This window comes from Diadema antillarum, unplaced genomic scaffold (genome assembly GCF_040938485.1).
Source record: "Diadema antillarum isolate AM-2024a unplaced genomic scaffold, OU_Dant_1.0 scf00000057, whole genome shotgun sequence".
Lineage (NCBI taxonomy): Eukaryota > Metazoa > Echinodermata > Echinoidea > Diadematoida > Diadematidae > Diadema > Diadema antillarum.
The window spans coordinates 2,804,816-2,824,896 of NW_027270946.1; the positions used below are offsets into that span (position 1 = coordinate 2,804,816).

The following is a 20,081-nucleotide window of genomic DNA, read 5'->3' on the forward strand; positions in this document are numbered from 1 at the left end:
CACTACATCTCGTCATTTCATCTTACTATACATGTTTGCAAAGATAGTCTTACGAAGGGTCAACGTGGAATAACCAATAATGATGACTATAGCAATGATAATGATGATAATCAATATGATGATAACAATTGTAAAGAGTTATGATGTGGTCTCTGATCCATCCCTGCAACTTGTATATTACGGGAATGCTGGAAGCAGCAAGGATCGCAACAAAAGAAATCCGTTCGAGTCGTAGTGACGAGGAGTTTCTTGGTTTGTACGAAGCAACTGAACAGAAGATAAAGGAGTACAACCTGGAACCTCTCCAGCTGCCACGAAGAAGACGTGTTCCTCGGCGACTGGCCGGTGAAGGAGTCCAGTACACGCCAGATAACCCCAAGGAATACTACAGAGAGAAGTATTTCTCTTTCGTCGATAACATCACTGTCCAGCTAGAAGACAGGTTTGATCCCTCAAAGTCTGGATTGGGAGACTATGTCCAGCTGGAGGAGGTCTTGCTTGGAACACGGAACGACATGAATATTGTCAAAAGGTGCACCACAATCTTATATTGCAAAACCTTCCGGTGTTATTCCCGATGTATTTCCAATCTGCGTATTACGAATTTAGTTAACTGATAATGACGGAAATGAAGCAAAGCGGCAAATTACAGGAAATACATTCTACGAAAGAAAATACACATGTTGTTCATAGTTGTGTATTTTTTAGCTTTCTTACCTCTTTCTTCTTTGCTCTCACTCTTTCAATGCCCTTGCAGTATTGATATACAACTGTACTTATGAATACTCCAAGATGTGATAAGTACAGAAAACAGTTGCATTCGTATTTTTGTATCTATTAGATATCCTGAACTGAATGCGGACGCCTTGGCAGTGCAACTTCCAATGTTTCGTCACACCACAGGCGCGTCATCTCTGTATGCGTCCGTGGCAGCCTACCGGCAGATGCCACCAGAGGTCCGCGCTCTATTCCCTCAGGTCAAGGCCATCATGCAGCTCCTCCTTGTATGCCCCGTGTCATCCAGTGAGTGTGAGAGGAGTTTCTCCACCTTACGTCGATTGAAGACGTGGTTGAGGAACACGATGTCTCAACAACGACTCAACGCTACTGCTGTATGCAACGTCCACAGTGAGATCCTTGACGAAATTGACATTCACCGTGTTGCAAAAGAAGTCTCTACGAGATCAAAAATAAGGAGGAAAATCTTTGGCACTTTCTGAATTGATTGTGAAAATTTCAACCCAATCTGAATCATTAGCTGATGAATTAGAATGCAAACAAGGAAAACGAAAGAAACAAAATTACAATTTTGCTCTAATTCACGCAGAAAATCCGAGGTACGCATCGATCCGATGCTCGCGAAGGTGAATGCCTGTGTGATCCTTGATTAATGGACACCTTACAGTGGAGGTGGCAGCCGGTGCGTGGAGGAACGTAATTTATTATTGTTTACATAATTTATTATTTACATAATTTGGACTGCTCGCGATCATTTTCATTGGTTGAGCAGTCCTGACGCACTTTTGCAGAAAAGTTAGACTACCCAGGCACACTGCGTCATTTGAGTCGTTTACTTTCACGTTTTGCCACCGTTTGCCGTCGTCAACAGTCTTGTGAATTTCTTAAATTTTGAGCTTTTTTTTCTCACCACGCAAGGATCATTTCCAAGTTAATAATTCGATTTTTTTTTAATGTGAGACATTATTTATATTATATGTATAGCAGCCTTATGAACAACATAGCTGTTATGCTTGGGAGCACAAACATCCAATTATATACCACTTTCTGTCTCTTTGTTTTGTTTCGTTTCTTCTTTTTTCGATAATAGCTCTAGCCGGACTGTTGCATCTCCTTCGTAGATGATAATAATGTAAATGGTTGCAACGGTCGCTTGCAACCTGCTATCTGCAATCACGCGCTTGTATACATGTGTTGTACACAAGTTGTTAACTGTAATAATTTTGTAAAGTAATGATAAGATAGTAGTAGACTTCATCTCAAATTTCTGTCAACTACACACGAAACACTACGAGGGAAATTATGTAAACAAGCGTACCTCCACACACGGCGCTGGCAAGAATCACGGACACATTCACTTTCGTGAGCGTCCGTTCGGTGCCTACCTCGGATTTTCTGCGTAAATTAGGGCAAAACAAGAAGCGCCTACAATAATGACACATGCATACACATCAATAATCCCTCACTTTCAAAATCTGGGCAGTCATATTTTGGTTTAAAAGCTATGGCAGATTTTGTGAGAAGATGTATATGGACGTATGCAATGCATGGAGGTATTTTCTTGAAAGTTGTTGTATACATATATGACCTGAAAAAAAAAAATCATACAAGGAAAGTCTAAGTTCATGGGGTCAAAAGTACAGGGAAAAGTCAACTAAGTATTAATTGGTTTTTAAAAAAATGAATTTGAAACTTACCTGGCTTCTTTCCGGTGGAAGAATGGTCCTTGTATTACAAGTCGTTTTTCTAGTATAGTCGTTTTTTCCTATAAAGACTCAAACAAAAGAGTCCGTCTGACAAAAGTGATAAATCTTTTTGTCACTTGTGAAAGTGTGCCGTAATTGTTTTTTCTTCGGATTACATCTCAATAAAGCACTATCAGTGTGTCGCTGTCAGTAAAAATAATGTCCATTCTGTTTTATCTTCTTGTCAAATTTGGAATGTGCAGGATGTGCATGCATACTGCATAGATTATTTCGTGGCGTGTCGTGATACACTATTGTGTCTACGTCCTACGTGTCGTGTGTGTGTGTGTGTGTGTGTGTGCGTGTGCATGCGCGTATGCTCCTGCGTGCGCGACGGCGCGCGCGTCCTGCAGTTATTGTGAGCTTTTGCTCGTGCTAGCATGTGACGGCTAGCGGCTATCGCCGATAATCATCCCCCCCCCCCACACTCCTCGGAACGGATTTACGCCGTTGGAAAGAGCATCAAATTCTTAGAGTAATGTTAAGTTTGTTTGATTAAAGTTCTTGGTTTTGAAACGGCCGAGAATTTTTTTTAAAAAGTGACACAGAATGATAATAATTAGAATTGGGTGCCACCTTTATTAGGACCTCTTTGTTTTTGTACATCTCAGCCTTTTCAAAACCAATTTTTAACAAATAAATTTGGAATTCCTCTTGGTATTGTTTACTCTTTAATATTTCATAACAGGGTTCTCATTATTTTACAAAATCTCCATCTCAGCCCCCATCTCAACCAAAAGTAGATCATCCCTCATCCCTTTAATGCTGCCATCAAAATTGGAAGTAGATCTACATCAAATCATATTGTAAATGCTCTTTGCCAAGTAGTGTTGTGCACATTTTGATATCAGGCCTTGTTTTACTTCATCACTAAGGAAAAAAGAAAGAAAAAAAAGATTAGAAAAGAAGCATTTAATCTGGATTAGTAGAAATTTCTAATATATACACATGTTTTTTATATATTCAACTTCTATAATAGTCCTGAAAGCACATTGTGATTACAGTATATTTGAGAAGTTTAGATGGATGCATTCCACATGTAAGTTCAGGTTCTGATGACATCCTTCAGTACGGAATCTGGATGCGGACCGGATAGCCTGGCAGGGTTGTTTCTGGAGAGAGACAGAGAGAGAGAGAGAGAGAAAGAATGGTGTACCTGTCTTTACTTGATGAGGAAAGTGACATGGGCATTTTAATCTTTGGTGAAGACACAGTGACATATACGCTAATAAAGACATACGGTTACTTGATTTCCTCTATATGTAGTGTTTCCTTGAAACTGTAAAGTATATTATTTTATACAGTAGATCCTTATTGTAGCAATTTAACCGTGAGTACACGATGAAATATAAAATGGAAGAAACTTTCATGATCCAAATATCCAATTCTTTCCATTAAGCTTTTTATTCCATTCAGAAGAATTTCAAGGTAGTGCTTGCCTGATACTGCAACTTGATACATTCAACACTTTCGTGCATATAATGTCCCCTTGACCTTTCACATCAATACCCTCATAACTAATCAAAGTCAAATTGCTTAGAGGTTATGGTAACTTTGCCATCCGAAGGTAAATATAATGTCATGGTAGCAATGCTCTACAGTCAATAAAAATCAGGGTTTCCCTGTAATTTACAATCAGCAGCAAAATCACAACAATAACTAAACTGCTACTTGTACAAGGCTCAGCAGGTAATCATCTCTTCTGTATAAAACCAAAGTTGAAGATGATCTGCTGAGTAAATGTTAAGTTATTGCAAGATGAGAATAGGACAGATGTACGTGTGAATGGATGACTGCAACAACATAAAAACTCCTGCAACCATCTTTGACAGAGGCTAAAAAAAATAATCAGCGTTAATTCATGTAAATCTTCGTTGTTGGAGTGATTGACTACATGCATATGCAGTACTGCATTCATTTAGCAAAACATGCGATAATTTTCTGCCCAATGAACGATCGACAGTCAAAAATTTGGTCAAGATGTCAAAGGCTTGACAAAATATTCCAACATATTTGGAGTTTACATTTTACATGTATTATTGCTTACCTCCCATATTTCCTTTCGAAATAGAGTACAGGATGCACAGATTAGAAGTTGGTAGTCAGGACATCTGTCTCTTTCTTTTTTTTTTCTCTCTCTCTCTTGTCCGTAGTTGGCTGTGGTTTGCAGGGTCCATTTTGTCCACTTTGTGCTAATTCTGGTCGAAAATACAATTAACAAAAACTTGAATAAGTTATCATTTTTATGAGTGAAACAGGATAATCATACTGCAACAAAAAACAAACACATTCATCATGAATTAGAATTAATCATCACGATCTCATGAATCCCTTAGTATGAGATTTTGGATCTTCAGGTCACTGTCAACATTAATTTGTCTTACATGTAATACATTAATCATGTCATTGTTATTATCATCTTTGATGCTCTAAAGCCATATCTTACTGAAAATGAAGTATGTAGGATGGAAGTCATCTTGACACCTGTAACTCCTGTACACAAATATTTGATTGTATTATGCTCTCATTTGTATGTGGATTAGGATATGATTCCTTGCATAAATCGGTTTGTATTCATGAGATGATATTCCTAATTTCAAATCGTTGACATTTACTTCTGAGCTGGAAAGGGCATTCACATCGCAGTCAAGACATCTTTCTATCTCCCCCTTACTCTAGTGGATGTGATCTCAAACTCAGCATGTCCATTTGTTGCTGACACCTTGATAAAAATAAAGAACAATACATCACAGCATATCACCCTTACGTCATACTTAACGCAACATAATAACAATGGAAAGTTAATTGATCTGTGACTACAGACGTATTTTCATCTGTGCACACATTAAACACTTGTGCCAATTGACATGGTTGAGAAACATTTCATTACATATAATATATTACTTGATAACATTTATGTTTGATTTTTATATGATCTCATCTTCAGTAGATAGAATACCGTTCTTTCATATGATCCTCTACAATAGAACATGCAATGAATTTACAAGAAAACAAGAATACACATTTGATCATAGATTTGCTCCCCTTCTTATATAAATGGAGATACACGTGTATAAGATTATTCTCCTCTCTTTGTTTGCAAAGTACTTGTACACTGCATTGTAATGCAACTGTCAAAGTGAAAACATGCTTGTTACAATTTATTCAAATGGAATAGGAATATTTGATACTCAATGTATTTAGATTTGGCATTATTTTCAACTGGGCACTGAAGTGATACATTTGATAATCAAACACTTAGTAAGTTAGTATTTAAAAGATATTTCAAATTAGACCGCTATTTAAGACATTTACCGTTTCTTACCTTCTGGTTGTTCTGCACTTTGTTGCAGGTAGAAAGAGCTCAGTCTTTACAATTAGATTTTGGCAAGTCAGGATAGGCCTATGTCTCTCTCTTTGGTGAAGTTTGAAGACAAGACTCAGTCTGTCCACTTGTTGGTACGTCTAGCTGAAAACAGAAATCAACATGACTCAAATAATTTTTTTTCATCTTTAAAGCAGAGCATTATAAGCTAACAGTGAACAAAAAATAAAATCAATTTGAAATTTGATTGTTTTGAAAAGGCATCTTGACATTGACATAATTTTCTTTGTTCCCCATGCAAATCAATTATAACTAAAAATATATCTCTTTTATTAAGATGATTCTGAAAAAAGAAGATATTTAGGTTTCAGTGAGTCGGTATAAATGATCCATTAAAAATGTAATATTTACATTTTTTTTTTCAAATGAACCTTTATTCTTTGAGACATTAACATAAGAACTTGGTACTTATGAGTAAAGACATTTCTAAATAGTTCCTCTTTGACTAGATCTATTTGTAAACTAGAAGAGTACATAAATGATTCACAGATTAGGAGAGGTTGGCAGTCAGGACTGAACACTTTCTCTCTCTCTCTCTCTCTCTCTCTCTTTCGGGCATATTCGAATGGCAAGATCACTTGGTTGTAGACTCGCTTGTATATAAAACACCTAGGCCTAAATCCTAGACTCTTTTTCTGAACCCACAGGTCTACAAATACGAGAAAGAGTTGAATCAACCTTAGACCTCTGCTCTAGAGACTAATATTAGTCTAGCTAATTCACGTTAGAGCTAATGTTAGGATCTTCTAATGTTAGATCTAACATGAACTTTTTGATCAAAGTTAGCCTACATATATATTATATAATTATTATGCATAGATTTATAAATAACCTCTAGATGTCTAAACTTAGGTCTAGCTAGGCCTAGTAAGCTGGGTCTTTACAACAAAACTGCCTAGATATGAGCAGTAGGTTACTAGAAACCTCTAACGTTAGGTAGAATCAGTGGCCCAGATCTTGACTAAGGTTAGACCTAGATCCTAATTCCAGACGCCAGCTATTTATGCTTCAGACCCCGGCCCTAGATTTTATATTGTAGGTCTAGTATATTAGACTCTAAACGTTGGTAGATCTACATCTACATCTTCTGTATAGACTACAGCCCCTTGCCCTGGACCTGGCTCTAGCCCTAGCGTTACAAATACATCTAACCAGCGCAGTAACGTTAATTAGTAGTAGTGGGCCTGTACTGCCCACGTTATACAACTGCTAATGTGCTAACGTTAGGTGTTAAGTTCATTGTGATTATACTATCATAGGGCCTAGCCCGATTGAATTGTTTTGGCATAATAACAGGCGTAGCCGTACATTCTAACACTATTCAACACTAACGTTCGTCGTTAGAGTAAACACTACTGTACCCCTACTAGCTAGAATGTCTAACACTATCGTTAGTATTAACAGTTAGAGAGAGTGTAAAACCGTTAAATAGATTAGACCTAACAGTAGACGAGGATTCAGTCCAACTGCATGTGATGAGGCCACAGATTACAAACCTATATCGAAGGAACAAGACACCTAAATCTAGACGTAGACCTAATGTTTGTTAGGCCTCTTTTCGCACGGTGTCAAGACGTGCTTTACGGAATAATCGGTGTTCCACTAACAAGCACCGCCGGCACGGTCGGGTGGCGGCCCGGGGGTTGGTAGGCATGCCCGCGCCCACGGGATCGGTGCGATATACAGTAATTAAAGACATCGGCCTATTACAAACGTAGTACTAGCGCTTGAACCGTGATATTAACCAAGTCTCAGATGAAAGTTGTATATCTAACTGTTAGATCAAAACAGATTTTTAAGTTCCGTTATGCAGTGCAATAAAGGACTATGTATTTATTTACTAAGTTACTTACATTCGAAGGAAAAAGTCCCTTTTCCAGTCACCACGTTTCCAACTCAACGACCGAAACATGCAGCTCTCGCGCGAGAGATTTTACCTGTAGCTAGCTCATAGGGGTAGACGTACGCACACGTATTAAGTATTCGCGCGCACACAAGCTGCGCGGGGCTACTGGAAAATGCTCGAAAATGCATTTTCTGAGTTCCTGCAAGTTCAGAGTTTTGATTAAAAGTAAAGATTTCTTCAAGAAAACTAGAAATGATATTGACACATTCAATTAAAGAAGCACTTGTAGTTTTATAAAACATTAAATTACTTTTGGAAGATCATCTAATTCGCTTGGAAAAGCAAACTTTGCAGAACGTTAATTAATCTGTGAATATTATTTCGAGAAAACAACACCCAAACATTTGAGAGCCCCATATATGGCTGTACAAAATGACTTTTTAAATTGCTAAGGAAACACATTTAAATTGCAATTTCATTAAAAGGGACAATTGAAACTCATGATCTTTCAAATATCAATTGAATGCAGGCAAAAAATAAAAATCGTGATTTTTGACATGCTTCTGAATTTTGTGCTAAAAATGACATTTTTCGGCAAAAACGCGCGTGACATCCGGCCGTACGCTATTCCTTAGTATTTTTGCAAGACTTTCAGTATGAGAACGGAGCATTAACAAAAAATGCCGTCGAATCCTTATCTAGAGCCTTTTTTGAGGTTTGGCTGGTCTACTATTATCAATTCCTTATTTTTCATTAAAATCGCTGAGTAAAATAAAAGTACAGTTCAAGATGATTGTACACGATTGTATTGCTCTGTCTTTTGAGGTTTATCGTCTGTTTTATGATACTTACAATATTGAAATATTTTAGGATTGTCTGAGATTCCTTAATGTTTACAGATGTGTTCTTCTAAATTTTTGCATGTCAAAGCTGAATTCCCATATGAGGAGTGAAATCTCCCGTAAGCTCAAGAGAAAAGGTGACAGTATTTATTCCCCATACCTCCTCGAGGCAAAGTATACACTTTTGCAGCGACCTTCTCGCTGTATGATGAAGAGAGCCCAGCCGAGTGGGGTCTCTCTAGGCTGGGTTTCCTTCGCTCGCCCATTATAGCCATCTTGCAGCGCGAGGGCCTTTACAAAGGGCTAGGCAAGGTGTAGAGGTGATGGTAATGACTATACTTTCAGCTATAGTCAGTGTACGATATGTCTTCTTCTTATACAATACCATAACAAAGTGTTATTTGAGGAAGCAACATTATATCAGTGATTCTGTGCATGACAACATAATCTTTTATCTACGTCTTAACGTTATGTCCATCAAGCTACGCCGACTTCACTTACGACTAGCTCCGAGTTCGTGGGAATTCCTGGTGGAGAGAGCCACAAAACAGTGTCGTACGTAGAGCCTGCTTTGACTGGTGGACTAACCGCTGTTGTCAGCTCTACCAGCGGAGAACTCGATCCGGACGACGTGATCCTCACCAGTCCGTCAGGAGTTATATATAACAGCTCTTCGGATGCGATCACAGCAAATCCATCCTTTACACAGATTCAGTTTGACATCCAAGAAGAGGACACAACAGTAAGGAATTATCCAAACGATATCAATGACACAAGAAAGCCTATTCTTTTGGCATTGTCATTTAATCCTTTTCCAAATGCAATGTACACGAAGTCACTCATTCAGGTGAGGTCACACTGTCCCAAAATTCAATTCAAAGTCAAATGAATTTTATTTCCAATAACACATTTTTGTTGTCGATGCAGATTCAAAAAACCAAAACCTGAAATGTATTACAGACAAAAGAATATGCATATATGGAACTGATTATTCAAAATAATTTCGTTAATGGAAAAGAAGGACCCACGTAAAAGACAAGCTTGTAGGAATGCGGGCCAATTTTGACAGAAGAGGGACATAAACATTTAAATGTCAATCTCGTTCAAAGTTGGCCACCAACTTGGTCAATAGCCACTTAAGATACCTACGGAAGGTCACAGGTAGACACCCGGACCACACTAGAAGGTTACACGAAGATGTGAAACCTTAAGATGATGCTTTGCAAGGTTTTCTGTCTATGTTTGGGCTGCCAAAGATTTTCATCCCAATACGAAGCTGCTGCCGAGGTCAAACTATTACCTTTACCATATATTAGTATCTAATTGAGGGAATGTGTACCCTACATAAAGAATAAGAACTTGAACATTTTCATCGCAGTAAACATCGTGACACCTTCACTAATATCACTATTTTATTTCCAAATTAGAATAGCATCAGCTACTAAGATGGCCTCGCTTTCTTTGGAGCCTGGTGAGATCAAAATAGACCACGGGTCATTGTTATACTTACTGATATCATAATTGTCCAATATGCTTCATCAGTCGAATAATGAGACAAGATTTTTTTGAATATGTTCCACTGAATGTCAAATTATTGAACCTACTTTCATGAATGTAGTCCGGACAGTGGGAATTGGAAGTTACTAACGACGACGTGAACACCAGGGATTTCATCGTAATCGTCCAGCCGAAAGTTCTAGAGGGTGCCACGCCCATTGAAGTCACCAGCTCGTGGGCACTACCGTTTGTCTCACCGCCTGAGAAGCAGATTCTCTACGTGATGGTGTTCAGAGGTACGACTGAAGCATGCAGTATTTTAGTGATGTTAATGATCATATTCATACAAGTTTATTCTTACAAGGGGATGACATGATAACCAACTGAAAAAAAAAATATCAATGGAAATGTTAAAGATCTGTTAGAGCTACAGATTGGATGTACGGTGCGTTTATTGTTCCAAACTATTTGGTACGAGATGAAATGAATGCTATAGGAAGTATTCACAGGGGGAGAATGGACATACGATCGTGAGAAATAATTTTGTGATTAACTTCGGGAGCAAATAAGTAAGTAAATGTAAAACATAGCAATATTCCTATATAAACCGTGCGTTAAAAGATAAGCAGCTCCAATGTAATATATCATGGTCATCTCTGAACTGAGGCGATAAACGCTGTCTCCGTAAGCATGGTAAGTTAATGATTTTCTTAATCGGTTCGTGAAATCAAGTAACAACCAATATATGCTAGCTTTACCGATTGGACTCCGTTACGCGGCGATATGTAGAATCATTACTTTTCTCTTTTTTTTTCAGCCATCTTGTCACATAGAAAACGAAAACAAGAACTGGCAAATTGCCATTTCAAGAAGTAATAGAGTCAACTGGACAACCTGACCTGAATAGGGAGCTTTTTATTTGCGAAGTTGGCCTGTTTCCCCTTTCCCTGCGTCCTGCTGCAAAGTAGCTTTGGATTACAAAAAATGTATGTTTGTGCTTTATATTCGCGAAGACGCATCTTATAGAAAGTAAAATGGCGCTCCCATATAATGTTTGGCATCAAGTAGCTCTCTGCGTCGTGAATTTGAGCAGACGCTGAAATGGCCCAGAACCGAGACGTGAAGAGTCAGACGACCCGAGATCGATTTTGATAAGCGGTTTCGCGCATGTGCAGAACAGGTTTTTTTTTCCTCACAACGTCCTCATCGCAAAACAATCGCTAATATTTTCACTTAATACAGCGTATTATCACACACGGCTTTATGGTTTGTCCCATGAAGGTTCGGCTCCTGTCATTGAAGCTGATGTCATAGCAACTGTCACCCTTAACTCTTTGGCCGGCGGCGTCGGTAAAACAGTCTTGCGACCCTTAGATAACGGCGCCGAGCCCGATTCTAGAATGAATGACGGGACCTACTCCGCGTACTTCACTGCATTTAGCGGATCGGGGCGTTACGGCGTCGAGGTTTGTGTGCGCACGCATTATAATGTTAATCGAAGACAAGTGTCTTGGAGATATCAAAGAGATATAATTTCATTTATTAGCTATTGGAAAGCCTAACAAAAAAGGGGCATTTTAAAAGCGTCACCCCTTCGAGTTCATAACATTATGACTATAGTGAAATCTTGAAGAATCATTAAAAAGAATTCAGATAACGGTCTCTTCGGACTGCAAAAATAACAAAGATACATTCAAGATTCTGCCTTCGACCCAAGCAGCCCGAGTTCGATACCCGAGTCTCACTGAGCAATACGTCAGCTGAATGTTGTTTGTAATCATACCGTCCTCTCTAGCAAGAGGCAAAACACTCTTCCCCTCGGATAGGATATAAAATGGAGGTCGCGTGTGTGCTTATAACTGCCACATGTTCTCTTCACAGATTGAAGTCGAGGCTAAAGACGGCACACGAGTCTTGGTAGGGGTGACAACCGGAGCACCGGCACCTGCAAATCCCGTCGTAGGCGGCGTCTATCAACCACTGGAAATCTTGTACGAGCAGACTGGAAATTTCAACAGAGAAACGATTGGCGGTAGCTTTGAGTGCCGGAACGCAACCACGTGTGACGTAGGTATGATTCTATTCTCCAATATTCATATGGAGAGAAACTCAGGTGTCCACAGTGTTATGGGCCCGAGGAAAAGAAGGTGGCAAATCAACACGTCACACGTATCATCAATGACACGAAACAGATCCCCACGAGACTTTCTTTGAGTAACAGCAACTGAACTTTATTCTTGCCCTCGAGCGCCATGTCTGTCCGAAAATCCTCTCTGATTTTCTGCTCCACGTGGGCTCAATATGTTACTCTAATTTACATAAATACATATTCATGCAAACAGTCTCAACTGAAGTCTGAGGTTTGAAAACTGACCCTAATTATTCAATAAAGGGGACACCTCGTAATTCGCAATCAAGGCTAGATCATGTTCTCTTCATCATCGGCACTATTCAGTCGGAAAACTGTTTCCTAGAATTTATATAAAGAGATTTATCCGAAGAAAAAAATAATAGTACGGTTATATCTCATACTAAATTATAAGTAGAATTAAACTCGGATTTCACAGAAAGTGGAAAAATGTAAACATCTGCACGTTTATAACTTTTATAGATGCGGTCGATCTCTACCCGCCAGCACGAATTGTTGACCTTTCAGGAACCCATGTTGACCCAGTGACGCAGACGGTCAATTTGACTTTCACTGCTCCTGGAGATGACCTCTCAGTCGGAAATGGTATGGACATCGGCAAATCTGCTTAGATTTTACTTCAGGTTTCTTGTCCTTTGGAGCCATATATTATGATATTCAAGATTTACCAGTTCATATAAAGTATTATCAATTGCATGGTTTAGCGAAATTAAAGTAAGTTGGTTAAACATAATCACGTAATAGCTTAGATCGTTGTTTTTTGGTGCCGCCATTACAGGATGAGAAGAATATGTCTGTTTTAATTAGTTATGTCACTACAAAACAAAGAAAATGGTGGAATAACAATGCTGCCCTACTTTGGCAAAAGGAAGCAAGTGACATTTTTATAAATATTGACATTTTTATTGATTTGGCATATTTGAGGCATGCTCTATTTAACTGAAAAACTGGCAAAAGGAAGCAAATACACAAAATTGCATGGAAAAAATTGGCAAAAGGAAGCAAGTAACAACCTCATGATATGATTGTCACTTGCTGCCCTTTGCCAAATCATATCTACACACAATCTAAAATACTTTGGCAAAAGGGAGCAAGTAACATCCTCATGATATGAATGTGTCTTCCTTCCCTTTGCCATTTTTCATGTTTGCTGCAAATCTATAATACTTTGGCAAAAAGAAGTAACATTCTCATGATAATCGATAGTCACTTGCTTCCTTTTGCCAGATTTTTCATGTTTACTACAAATCTGAATACTTTGGCAAAAGGAAGCAATTAAGTTACAACCTCATGATATATGACTGTCATTTGCTTCCTTTAGCCAAGTCATTTATACAGTGTACTTGCACACAATCTAGAATACTTCGGCAAAAGGGAGCAAGTGACAGCCTTATGAAATGATTGTCACTTGCTTCCTTTTGCAAATTCTTTATGTTTGCTTCTAATCTATAATACTTTGGCAAAAAGAAACAAGTTACATAATAATGAGTTTCTGGGGGACTATCAAAATTCTTCGAATTTTCATAAATGCATCACTATAATTGTGACTTGCACGAATACCGACATTATTTCTCATCACAAATTTTCATGTTGAAGGGCCTACCGAAAAACATATTTTCTTCATTTGTACTCGATGTCACTTCCTCCTTTTGCTAAAGTAGGGCAGAATACCCTTATCATAAGTATGCCAGTAACAAGCAAACGGAATGTGTCCTTTTCGGAGACGTGACAATTTGTGGAATTCTCTTCATTTTTTATTTTTTATTTCATTATTATTTATGTATTTATGTATTTATGTATTTATTTATTTATTTATTTATTTATTTTTATTATTATTATTATTTTTTTTATTTTTTTTTTGGGGGGGGGGGGGGTTGTTTTGTATCGCTGTTCTTCCATGATGTTAGGGCTACGGTAGTCATCTCATTCAGGAATGAGGGCACCAACATTATAAAGATTCATAACCTCTGAACGGATCGTCCGATTTTTCTCAAACTTCACACTGACGTATTACTGTATTTTAATTATGATTTCTGAATTCACTCAGTTCACATGTGCATTGGGGAAAATATCTCCTTAAGTTGCTACGAGCATACCGATCAGCTTGTTTAATGATTATCTCTTTGCAGTTTCGCATTATGAAATAAGATATTCCACAAATTTCACGGACCTGCGTCAGAACTTTGAAGAGAGTCCAACAGTGCCCGATGACTGGTTTGTCTTCGGTGACGTATTCGCGCCCTCTCCGGCTGGTCATGTGGAACTCTTCGTTATCCGCGTCAATCAAACGGGTAATGAAACCAAACTTTCATTGGTCAAATGTTTACTTGTGTACCGTGTAAGAACTTTTATTTATCATTGTTTGTATGTCCTCAGGTGAGCATACACATGCATATGAAAGTGTGTTTTAACTTGCATATGGAAATATGGACATATTTATGATCGTTGTAAGTGCATAATTGGTTGTACAGGCTTATATCTTTCATCTGCCCTATAGATTTACATTTATGCCTCATTCGAGGTCGTTTTCATTTTTCAATCGATTTTTTTCTTCTTTTCAACAAATTTTATTTTCAATCCACAAATTTATGTCGTACTAAATGGAAAAGTGAGGTACACAGCAAGACAGATACCACTGACGGTATAATCCTTAAAATCGTGCAATAAAAAGTAGATAAGTAGTCATATGAAGTAAAAAATGTGGAAACAAAACACTTCGAAAATGTTGGGAATACTCAAAAATTAATCTATTGGCCTACGTGAAAAAGAAAAAAAAAATGCGTAGATTCGTGTGTTGCGTAAAGGCTGGAGAACTGTGTGTAAGCGAATCTACTTTGCGGCCGCGCTACGCAGTCAATCACGTGAAAGCACGACTCTTTACATACCAAGCAGAAACTTTCCTAGTGATGGGAGATAAAAACCGATGCTTACATCCGGGGACAAATTAAATCATTCCTGCTATTCTATGTGTTCGTTGTATGTAGAAATGAGTCAGATCTCTATGAGATACTGCCTCCAGATTTGCCATGAATGTCAACTGATAAACCTGAATATTTCTTCTCAGCCCTGTAATATCTACAATACAATACTACAATAAGCAATGAATAGTTACTTTCTTACATAATTTTTTTATGACTACAGTGTGTTTTAACCTTTAAAACATTCGTTTTGTTTATGATCACCAGGGTCGATCACATACACGTTTGCAGTGGTCGCGTTCGACGACGCCGGGAATCGCAACGAGCGATCAAATCTCGTTGTATCTTCCGGATCGCTTCTTATCCCATCATCCGTGGAAGACTTCTTGGTGTATATCATCGCTGGAGTTGTTGCAGGTCTCGTTTTGTTGATGATACTGACCACAGCTATCGCTTGCAGGCGTCGGCGAAGGTGCGAAGGCCCCCTTATAAATGGATTTGGAGTGCGAAACCCAGCATACATCGTATAGCTTTCCACGCTTACAGCACTGTGATATTTATATTCCAGTATAGGTGGAGAGACCTACTCAGATCGTACTCTTTCTCTATCTTGTCCCTGAAAAAGGAACGCAATAAAGTAAATAGAAATGGCTTTGGCAACATTTCGTAAACGGCGAATCACACTGTTGACAAAGAATCCATGAACCCATTGCGTGCTGTTGTGCAAAGATACAAGAGGCACATATATTTACACTTATATAGTTACGTATCGTTATCGTACTCAAGATGTAAAATTCCTAGGTCGTTTCTCAAAGTTTTCATTGAGATCTTAGAATTCGCATCTTAGATGCCACAATTACTTTTACACGTATACTTCATGAATGATAATAGACGAGGACAGTATAAAGGACTAAACGGGCTATATATAATCTCGGATACCTCACAGTTCAGATATACAAAGCATAACTGTTATATAAGTAATATTTTGACATGACAACAGTATAATAGTGTAGAGTTCATAATGTGTCTACTGTTGCATCATAATACGTATAATGGTAAACATACTTTCATATAGTAGTTATACACACTTAGATACATGCTTATGAGTAATCAAATGGGAAATGTATGTCCATATCATATTCAAAATGTCTCAAATATATAATTACGATTGAAATCCTTGAAGGCCTGATATGCGTCGATATTTATCACCCATTATTTGACAATCTGATGGAAAAGCAGTAATAGATCGACAGGTATTCAAAGTGTGTTGAAGTCAAACCACTATTCAGTGAAAGTATATATTCTTGAAATCAAGAGAATATCAATGAAAGGGGTGAAGGTTGAGTTATGAGTTTTCTTCAGTTTGTCTATAGGGCCTGTATTCTTTTCAGAACAAAAAGAAGGAAAAAAACAAACAAACATAGAAACACTGATATACTGCATGACAGTCGGACACGTTATACATGTATTTGAATAAAATGTACGCATTTGACATGCGTACATTGCTCCATCTTCACGTTATCTTCCAATAAATTTGCTGAATGTTATTCATCTATGACGTTTCCGTAATAGAGTGAAAACATTCTATTTGACATACCCGTCGTATGTATCGTGTGTACAAGCAGAAGCACCTCGTATAATCTAGATTCCCTGTGGTTAACGTATGTAAAACATTTTTATTCCCCATTACTTCCTGTATATACATTATACATCCTTTTCTCTTTCACTGCTAGTATGTCTCTATCCAATCTGATATGGCAAAGATATTACCTGCAAACTCTGGAAATTTAATTTCTATAGTTGTACCAATTTACATACAAATGACGAGAAGACATCTAATATTCAAAAGGTAAAATATAATGGTGAAGAAATAACAGATGGTAAAATTATAGCAAATGTGTTTAATAATCATTATGCTGATGCTGTAAGATGTAGAAAAGCATCGATTGATTTCCAGGCAAATCCTGAGCAATTTCTCAAACCAATGTCACGTGATATTGTATTTTACTTCGCTCCCGTTACTGAGAAGGATGTATCGAAGATAGTAAAGGAAATACCCAGAAATAAAGCAACAGGACTTGATTATATTCCTTGCAGTGTAATTAAGGACTCAATTGAATGCATTGGTAAATCGTTGACACACATAATAAATCTCTCATTAATGGAAGGACATGTTCCTGATGAATGGAAATTAGCTCGAATAACTCCAGTGTTTAAAAATGGAGATGTTTGCGATCCTCGCAACTACAGGCCGATTTCTGTGTTACCCGTCCTATCGAAGGTAATTGAAAAAGTTGTTTTTAAGCAGACTTACACATATCTCACGGAGAACGATATCTTGTGCCCGAATCAATTTGGTTTTAGGCCAAACCACTCGACAAGCCTTGCACTCTTACAACTCACTGAAAATATAAGCACCGCCATAGACAATGGTTATGTCGTGGGTTTGGTAACCTTGGACTTAGAAAAAGCATTTGATATGATTTCCCATGATATCTTGCTCAGGAAACTGAAATTGTACGGTTTCAGTGATGATGTATTAAAATGGTTCAAATTTTATTTTTCTCTTCGTAAGCAAGTAACTATTATAAATGGACATACGTCGACCACATCATTTGTCTCATCTGGGGTGCCCCAAGGCAGTATACTAGGGCCATTGTTATTTATTCTATACATGAACGATTTACCTCGTGTTGTCCATCATTGTACTGTATCTCTGTACGCAGACGATACTTGTCTATACGTAGCAACTAAAGACCCCTATGAGCTTGAAAGAAAGGTGAATGATGACTTAACCTCAGTAGTGAACTGGCTGAGCCATAACGAGTTACTATTGAATGTAAAAAAGTGCAAAGCTATGCTGATGGGATCACAAAGGAGATTATCCCGTTTTCGTAACGTGTCCTTCTTTATTGAAAATAGCAAGCTGGAGTTCGTCTCGGAATGTAAATACCTTGGCGTTATTCTCGATAGTCATTTGTCTTGGACTCCACAAATAAGTCATGTAAAGTCAAAGGCATTGAGTAGTTTACACGTGTTAAAACGCACACGCGCATTCATTGACCTAGATACCGCGATCTTATTGTACAAAAGCATGATACAACCCCATTTTGACTACTGTAATACAATTTGGATGCATTCAAATTCTACCGCCATACGGAAACTCCAGGTCGTTCAGAATAGGGCACTGAGAATAATCCTACAAGTAAATGGTATGTATAGTCGAAAGCTACTGTATGAAACCTTACATATAGACTGTCTGAATGTGAAGTTAGAAAAAGATCTGGCTATATTGGTTTTCAAACTACTACACAAACTTGTTCCTAGGGAGATTTCTGCTAAATTAACAACAAAATTGTCACATTACCAACTGAGAAATAACGTATCCAAAGTTTCCCTCCCAAAGCCAAACACAAATTTCAAGAGAAACAGCGCATTGTATGTAGCGTCAAAAGTTTATAACGGCCTCCCGATTAATCTCAGATGTGAAACCCAGTTGAATAGATTTGTGTCAAACATTAATTGTACCATTTTCCAAACTCCGTTTTAATATGGTAATTTGCAGATTTGTATGATTTTTTTTTTGTCTAGATTACTTTTTCCCTTTGTTTTTTGTATCTACATTTTTTTCCCTTATCAAACTTTGTTACTGTATTTTTGTTTTGTCAATGTTTCTTGTCGTGTTTGTGAATGCAATTTTTGTTTTGTATTTTACTTTTGTTGTTTTATACCATGTATGTTGATATATACGGACTCACTGAAAAACAGCCCTGAGGCTGATAGTGGGTTTTTTTAAACCGTATTGAAATAAATAAAACAAACAAACAAACAAACATACTTTGGGCTTACGACTATGTGAACAGCATTGTGTCCTGCTCTTGGTCGGATTTGATTTCTTTTGATACATTAATATGTAAACAACATAGTAACGTAGTATACTTTCGATCTGTAATATAACCCGAAATAAGATACCTCAGGGGGCATTTCATGAAGCATTTTGTCTGACAACTTGTCGGACAAATTTGCTCTCAGCCAATCACATGCAAGGATTTCAGTAGCTTTTAACAGTTTGTCGGACAAAATATCCGACGAAACGCTTCATGAAATGCCCCCCTGAAACATAATAATGTTGTCTTCCTGGACAGATGTGGAGATGGTAGATTCCAGGTAGCCCGAAACAATGAAGATTGTTGCTTCAGATCAGAAATATGGTATGTTATAATACAGCCATATTATCACACGATTATGACTGTAATCCTCTAGGGGAGGAGTGGAAAGAAAAAAAAAAATGAATTAAGATTTCCCAAACCTAGAATTGAATATTTGAAGAACTCATTTAAATACAGATATGCTAAGGAATATAATGACCTTCCAATGGATACAAAGATTTCACCCAGTGTTTATTCATTTAAATCTAAAATAAGTATGTTTTAAGGTCACTGCCCCTTCAATTTATTTTTTGTTGTTGATGAGAAAGAGCTATATCAATTAATTATTTGAATTAGCGCAGGTTATTATAAGTTATGTTTTATTATTTTTTCTCCTTTTCTTTCCCTTGTATCCTTTTCTTTTGTTACTTGCTTGAATCAGCTGTAATATGCGATGTTGTCGTTTTTGTTGTTGTTGTTTTTTCTCAATCTATGTGCTTCATAATAATGTTCGTATTCTACTTCTATGTTCTGGACCCAATGGAAGACCAATGACATCGCTGAATATTGGCCATCCAGCCGTTATTGTTTTTATACGGAAAATAAAATCAATCAATCAATCACTCCAATAGAATAAAACATCTCCTTTGGATTTTATGTAGTTAAATTTTAAAGTTTATTTCCCATATAAAAAAAAAAGACACTGCATAAAAAGTACAGCATTTATGTTAACACCCTAGAATCATAACTAGAATACAATACGAAACATTATTTCACGAAATGATGACATCATAGATATCTGGCACAAGAAAG

The 20,081-nt window shown here is 37.5% G+C and overlaps 1 protein-coding gene across 1 annotated transcript in view; it reads left to right on the top strand.

Moving 5' to 3' along the window:
* The first annotated feature begins 8,656 nt into the window (after window positions 1-8,656).
* Window positions 8,657-20,081, top strand: part of LOC139715930 (uncharacterized) — a 57,073-nt gene continuing 45,648 nt past the window's right edge. Inside the window, exons 1-8 of the mRNA XM_071627481.1 lie at window positions 8,657-8,675; window positions 9,039-9,298; window positions 10,175-10,349; window positions 11,335-11,519; window positions 11,935-12,124; window positions 12,665-12,787; window positions 14,332-14,493; window positions 15,388-15,592. Coding sequence (XP_071483582.1) covers window positions 8,657-8,675; window positions 9,039-9,298; window positions 10,175-10,349; window positions 11,335-11,519; window positions 11,935-12,124; window positions 12,665-12,787; window positions 14,332-14,493; window positions 15,388-15,592 — 1,319 coding nt within the window. The remainder of the gene's footprint in view (window positions 8,676-9,038; window positions 9,299-10,174; window positions 10,350-11,334; window positions 11,520-11,934; window positions 12,125-12,664; window positions 12,788-14,331; window positions 14,494-15,387; window positions 15,593-20,081) is intronic.